This window comes from Cyprinodon variegatus, unplaced genomic scaffold (genome assembly GCF_000732505.1).
Source record: "Cyprinodon variegatus isolate N-32 unplaced genomic scaffold, C_variegatus-1.0 Scaffold600, whole genome shotgun sequence".
Classification (NCBI taxonomy): domain Eukaryota; kingdom Metazoa; phylum Chordata; class Actinopteri; order Cyprinodontiformes; family Cyprinodontidae; genus Cyprinodon; species Cyprinodon variegatus.
The window spans coordinates 387,639-394,875 of NW_015151053.1; the positions used below are offsets into that span (position 1 = coordinate 387,639).

The window sequence follows — 7,237 nt, forward strand, 5'->3', positions numbered from 1 at the left end:
AAAACTGTGTTTGATATTTTCTGCAGGTTTTGGGTGAAACTCGTGTGAACTGTCCTCTGACCATTCTGGTGGAGTTTCAAAACCCGCTGAAGGAGACGCTGAGGTGCTGTTCTCTGACTGTCGTTGGCTGTGGCCTCTTCGGATCGCAACACCTAGAGAGGTAAAAATCAGGACAGCGGACCTTACTGGAGGACCAACACTTTTGTTTTAATTTAGAGTGTTTTTTATCTCAAAATCCACTTTATTTGCAGAACAACTGTATAAACTAGGCATGTTTGTATTTAAGTTTGGCTAAAAGCAATATTATTGCTGCCCTAAGTGGTTAAACTGCGGCTAAAGAAGTTAAACTTTTTAACTGGTTCAACCAGTACATGCTGACAGAGACTTTAATGATCATAGACACACGTTTGAGTAAAGATACAAGTCGCTCTGAGTCATCTTGACCCCCGCTGCCTCGACAGCACTAGTGCATTGGACTAGTGCGTTAACAAGCTGTGATTTTTCAACTTTAGAGTTTTCTCGATGTGAATCGAGTCCACTTGTCTACAAATCGACTTTTTGGTGAATGCCCTGCTTTATACAAAGCCGCGTCTACTCCTTTCCCTTCCTGTTAACCATTTGTTCCACAGGACGTTGAACTGGTGCATAAGTTCAGCAAAGCGGCTGCCCATTGGCTGCACATTCGATTACAGCGACATTAGTTGCTAACAGATTTAAAGACAGATTCTGGATTATATTTTCTGGACTTTTACAAACAAAAAAGTTTTCATATGGTTAATCAACAGTCATATTAGGCATAGGCGGTTCTAACAAATTAGTTTGATAGTTTTTATTTTTTTAAATACCAACAGGCCGTAACGAAAATGAGCTTAAATGGAACTAATGAGTCTGTTTTAAAATGTAAGGAATAAAAAATAGAGGTAATTAAAGAAAAATCTAAGGAGTAGAAGTAAAAAGTTGTCAAAATTTTAAAGTATAGATAGCTGATATTTCTACTTAGGTAAGGTAACAAATTATTTGTACTTTTTTATTTGTCACCTCTGGTAGCTTTGCTTCTTTTCTACTTTAATGTGTAGAGTTAACATTGCTATGAAAATAAAAAGGTCTCTTCTTTTATCTACAGTAACTTGGGAGATGTGGAACCTAATTCATCTTTGACGGTCCAGATCCAGACGGTCCCCTACAAGGCTGGCTTAAAGACGGTGGTGGCCGACTTTGACTGCAGCGCCTTCAGAGACCTAAAGGGAAGCGTCAACGTCTACATCAAACCATGAGTCCATGACTGCTGCGCCCTTCGTTTGGAGTCTCTGATTCACAATATAGTCTGCGTTGTTAAACTTTGGGAGCTTTTGGATAAAAAAAAAAATATATCTAAAAATATTCACTAATTGAATTATGATTTTATGAGGAATTTCTACAAATTAAGACACCTATTTTAACATTTATTAATCTCACATGGGAGAAATTTACCTCTGCATTTAACCCATCCGCTTAGGGAGCAGTGGGCTGCCATTGTGCGGCGCCCAGAGAGCAATCAGGACCCACTCCCCGATGGCGACTATAAAGTAGGCTTTATGCTGGGTTTGGGTGGCATTGCATTTTATTTTGAAACATTTTTATGTTTTATTTTAATTTCTGTTGTTACTTTTGGAAATAATGTAACAAATTGTGGTGGGGAATAGAAGATGAATCAATAAATAAATATCGCTTCATGCAAACATTTGTTTTTAAGTTACGTTTTGTAAATTCTACATATAAAGCACTGGCTGCTGCTGGATTATTTGCTTTCATTGAATACTTTTCACTCTTAAATGTTTGTTTTGCTTTAGTTACTGTATTTCCTTTTACAAACAGTAACTTGGTTGTAATTCATAATTCCACAAAGTTCTTACAAAAATAGAAGTGCTTAAAACATTTTATTGTATTAGAAACATCCATCCATTTTCTAACAGGCTTAATCCCAATTTTGGTCGCAAGGGGTGCTGGTGCCCATCTCCAGCTGTCAATGGCGGGGTACACCCTGGAGAGGTCACCCATCCATCGCGGGGCAACACAGAGACACACAGGACAACCATTCACACACGCTCACACCTAAGGAGACTATAGAGAAGCCGATTAAACTACAGTCATGTTGTTGGACTGTGGGAGGAAGCTGGAGTACCAGGAGAGAACCCACACATGCTCAGGGAGAACATGCTAACTCCATGAAGAAAGACCCTGGGCCGGGAATCAAAGCCAAAACATTCTTGCTGCAAGGCAGCAGTGCTACCTACTGCTCCACTGAGCAGCCTTATTAGAATCATACGAATATAAAAAAATACTTGTAATGTCAAACAAATTATCAAATTCTTTTAGCTTTACTGACAAACATGGTTAAGAACATGGTTTAGAAAAGTTTAGATCTGTACGCTGAACGCTGCAGAGCACTGTGCTAGACAATACATTAATTTCCCAAAACTGTGTTTTTTGTAAATCAGCTGAACTGTAAAGGGGATTTAAACAGCTGTAGCTTTTGCATATTCATCTTCTGAGCAGATGCACTTTTGTATTATTTCTTGTAATTAAACTTTTCTCAAGTTTTCAGAATACTTCTGCTAAGACAAAATGCCCAAAAGTGGTACACAAGTCACAAATGGTTCCACATCAATGGGAACCAGTCTAATTATTGTTCTCAGCTTTTAAAATGTTACTGAGCGTCTGACGGGCGTAAAAATGCAACTTACCATGATTATATATAAGAAATGTTCAGAAATTAAAAAGCAATCCTCAGAAAACAGACTTTGACGAACAAAATAAGAATAAAGTTATCAGAGCTACTCCAGCATGCAGCCACCTTGAGCAGCTCAATTATAGAAATTGTTCTAATAGCATGTATCTGAATTCTATGAAAGAATTTCCACTTTGATCTGATTCATTTAGAGTTCCTTAAGAAGTACATTTTTCATCAAATTAAAGCCAAGGATCAGCATGTAGTGATTATAATTGAACTTTATTGATCTCGCGTTGGAGAAATTCCCCTCTGCATTTAACCCATCCCCTTAGGCAGCAGTGGGCTGCCATTGTGCGGCGCCCAGGGAGCAGCGTGGAGTAAGGATCTTTGCTCAGAGAGCCAGAGTTGCAGTCTTTGGGAGTGGGGCTCAAACTCACAACCTCAGCATTCCAAGCTCTATTCCCTAACCACTAGGCCACCACTCCCCAGTGGAATGAAAAATGAAATTGTGTGGCATTAGAATCTCATGTTTAAAATGTATTTATCAAGTAAATGATCAACTTTTTAATTGACTGCTGCTTTTTCCTCTGCTGAAGAATGGCGGTTATTTGGCGCCATCTAGTGGCCAACAACGATTCCACCGTCCTGTAGTGACTCCAGACAGATCAGGTCCATTACTGAAGAGTTTGCCTTCACTGCCAACAATTACTAAGAAAAAGAGCAAAGTTAACCCTGTAATGCCAAATGTATCATATTTGATACATACGGTTTCTGAAATATTTTGCGTCTGACACCTTTTGCATAATTTAATGGTAAAAACTTTGGTCAGCAGAAGACTACAGTACAAAAAAAATAATCTTGACTTATCGCATAGTAATAATTTATTAATATCAAAAATGTATTTCTGTTTTTTCTTTTTACATATTTTTTGTTAAAAGGCCAAATAAGGACTTCAAACCAAAAAAAAAAGTAATTTTCTGTATGTTTTATCTGGGATCAGGCTTTAAAGGGTTAATTGGCTGCTGCTTTTTCCTCTGCTGAAGAATGGCGCTTATTTGGCGCCATCTAGTGGCGAACAACGGCTCCACCGTCCTGTCGGGACTCCTGACAGATCAGGTCCATCACTGAAGAGTTTGCCTTCACCCTGTCAACAATTACTAAGAAAAAGAGCAAACTTAAGCACTAGAAACATTTGCTTATTATCTAAAAACAGAAAGTTAAACTATTTTTATAGAGAAGTCAGTTTATGATCATTCAAGCAAACATATTGGCTTATGTGGCATTATTTGGTAAATACTAAAAAGTTTGAATTTGTGAAACATTGGGCAAAGCTCGTCTCTTATGTAGGAAGATCTGCTTCTCCTAAATCTAGTTTATTAAAAACTATTGGTTTTATCATCTTTTCAACATAAATAACAAACCAGTAGGTTCAGAAGTAAAAGCTTTATTTCTTAGGTTGAACGTTAACAACTGCATACAGATGGTTACATTCTCAAAAAAATAAGAAAATCCGTATTTTTCAATAGAACTAGTGATTCTAGTTAACAGGCATCAAAAGTAAACTAAAAAAAACCCCATTAAACTGGTTTGATAAACTCAGCAGCATCTCCTATGGATGGGAAGAACCTCAGCCCAGCATATAGAGGCTGAGTGAATGTGGTCTGGACTCTATGGAGGAGAGTCATGGTTTCAGAGACGCTGTAGAAAGACAGAATACCTGCTCCGTGATCCAGAAACACTCCTATTCTGGAGGAAACTGGACCTGGAACCGCAATTTCTTTCCTATCGTGATAAAACTTGTATCCGTTTACGGTGCAGCTGAGCATCCAGGACTGCGGGTTGTACCCAAATACGCATTCGGCTTCTGCACCGGCTCTTCTGATGTTTTTGTACGCCGCTGCAACAGAAACCCCACTGCCGCTCCACTCCACCTCCCAGTAATGGCGATCAATCAGATCCTCTTTGCTCAGGAGCTGAGTGAAATAGGTAAACCTGTCAGGATGGCTGGGATATCTCTGCTCCTGTTTCAGATATTTAGCTTCAGTGTAAGGGGAGAGGAGAAGCACTTTGTTGTTCGCTGTGTTTGGATCCCCTGTAACTTGGGTGGAAAACTTTAATAAGGAGGCTCGGAAAACGAAAGCGTTCACTTCAGTGGCTTCCGCTGAGAGGTTTGCCTCTGTGTCTGTCAGGAAGAACCGCATGTTGTATCTGAGGTCTGACACAATTGCTGTCACTTCCTTAATGTAATTACGAGGATGATAATTGATGCTGGATGAGTGTGTAGACTCACTGAGTGCTGACAGTGAGGGGTAATTCTGGAGAAACTGGGTGTGATCCTCTGTGATTGAGAGCTTCTCCAGCTCAGCATCTTTCCTCTTCAGCTCAGTGATCTCCTGCTCCAGCTTCTTCTGAAACTTTTTAACTCGATTCACTTCAGTGTCCTGCAGGAATCTGATCCGCTGCTTCATTACAGAGCTTCTTTTCTGGATGAAACGAACCACATCCATGAAGATCTTCTCACTGTCCTCCACTTCTTTATCAGCAGAGCCATTGATGGCCTCCACCTCCTGTTGAAGCAGCTTCACATCTTTCTCCTGGTCCTGGATTCTCTGCTGGATTTGTTGTCGTCTCTCCTGGAGCTCCTTCTGCTTCTCAGTCCTTTCTGCTGCAGCTGGGACTGTTTCATGACCTTTATGTTCATCCATTAAGCAGTGATAACAGATACACTGCTGATCAGTACGACAGAAGATCTTCATCACCTCATCATGACTGGAGCAGATGTTCTCCTGGAGATGTTTGGATGGGTCCACCAGCCTGTGCTTCTGTAATGGTGCAGCATCATAGTGAGGCTGGAGGTGATTCTCACAATAAGAAGCAAAACAGACCAGGCAGGACTTGACAGCTTTCATCTTCCTCCCAGTGCAGACGTCACAGGCCACATCTTCAGGTCCAGCATAGCAGCGATCAGCTGGAGCAGCTTGGAGTCCAATCATATTCAGATCCTCCAGTAAATCAGCTAACATGAAGTTTTTCTCCAGAACAGGCCTTCGTTTGAACTGTTTCCTGCACTGAGGGCAGCTGTAGGTCTTCTTCTGACCATCAGTATCCCAGTGGTCTTCAATACAGTTCATGCAGTAGCTGTGTCCACAGGGAATGGTCACCGGGTTCTTCAGTGGCTCCAGACAGATGGAACAGGAGATGGTTTCCTCGTCCAGTTTTAGCTTGCCAGGTGCCATTTCAGCCTGGTTTGTTTTAAATGCCGTCTTCAGCAGATAGTCCTATGCAAACTGTCGATAAGTGGGGAAAAAAAAGAAACAGATTTACTGCTTTATTCGTGTTTATCACAGCAAAATGACAAGTTGGAAAGTGGGCTTTGTTTCCCTCGTTCCAGATTAGCGCCCGCGGTCTGGATCTGGACCCAGCTGCTGGCTAATCCAGACCCAACCTGATTTAAAACATTTATAAATTACTGCATGTTATCCGACGGCAGCGTCTAACTTCACTTGCGCCACTTCTCCTGTTAACATGGTAAAGCCAACCGGAGCTTCCGGGACCAGGCCACACGTGATACTAATTAGCCCAGTGTTTTTCAACCCTGGTCCTCAAGGCACCCTGCTCTGCATGTTTTGGATGTTTGAGCTTCAGCAAACCTGATTCAGATGATTGCAGCTCAGCAAAGCCTGATAATCTGCTATCAATTGATAACAGGTGTGTGAAAGACACTTTACTGGTTGATGATTTTCTTTATGTGTTTATTTATTTTATTGACGATCCCCTGGTTTAAACCATCCAGTTTTTCTTTCAGATTTAAAAAGATTAAGTTTCCATCTATATATGATCCTTAATAAAATAAACTGGCTGGGCAGTAAACTGACTTTAATGAAGGTACAACCTGCTAATAGTCTGTTACGGTTTTTAAGAATAAATTACTTTGCAACTTGTTTGTATAGATTTTCAGAGTCTAGAAGTAATTTTATCCTGAATTATTTCTAGAACTGCACTTCTTTATGAAGACGGCTGTCCACTGAAGTAGCTACGGAAGATTATTTCAGTTTAATATGGGAAAAAAGGCAGAATTTTGGCTTTTTTCTCAGAATTCTGATTGAATTCTGACAGCTAACAAACATGTTGGCATCAAGCCGTAGCCATGTCTGTTTAGAGACTTCCATTAATCAAATAGTATTAGTGTGGATCGCTCGGACATGTAAAAAGTTGCCTAATTCCGTATTTTTCCACCAGTGTGTTACTGGCCAAACAACTCACATCTTTGTCAGTGGAGCTGAGTCAGAATTCTGAGAAAAATAGTCAGAATTGTGAGATTAGAGTCAGAATTGTGAGATTAGAGTCAGAATTGTGAAATTAAAGTCAGAATTGTGAGATTAGAGTCAGAATTGTGAGATTAGAGTCAGAATTGTGAGATTAAAGTCAGAATTGTGAGATTAGAGTCAGAATTGTGAGATTAGAGTCAGAATTGTGAGATTAGAGTCAGAATTGTGAGATTAGAGTCAGAATTGTGAGATTAGAGTC

General features: G+C 40.2%; 2 protein-coding genes across 2 annotated transcripts in view; one reads left to right on the forward strand and one right to left on the reverse strand.

Moving 5' to 3' along the window:
- LOC107096129 (protein-glutamine gamma-glutamyltransferase 5-like) overlaps positions 1 to 1,560 on the forward strand; it is a 12,613-nt gene extending 11,053 nt beyond the window's left edge. The window contains exons 8-9 of the mRNA XM_015392642.1: positions 27 to 160; positions 1,124 to 1,560. Of these exons, the coding sequence (XP_015248128.1) occupies positions 27 to 160; positions 1,124 to 1,274 (285 nt within the window). The 3' untranslated portion in view covers positions 1,275 to 1,560. The remainder of the gene's footprint in view (positions 1 to 26; positions 161 to 1,123) is intronic.
- A 2,647-nt stretch (positions 1,561 to 4,207) lies between these two features.
- LOC107096133 (tripartite motif-containing protein 16-like) overlaps positions 4,208 to 7,237 on the reverse strand; it is a 4,840-nt gene continuing 1,810 nt past the window's right edge. Inside the window, exon 2 of the mRNA XM_015392645.1 lies at positions 4,208 to 5,997. Coding sequence (XP_015248131.1) covers positions 4,288 to 5,946 — 1,659 coding nt within the window. The 5' untranslated portion in view covers positions 5,947 to 5,997 and the 3' untranslated portion in view covers positions 4,208 to 4,287. The remainder of the gene's footprint in view (positions 5,998 to 7,237) is intronic.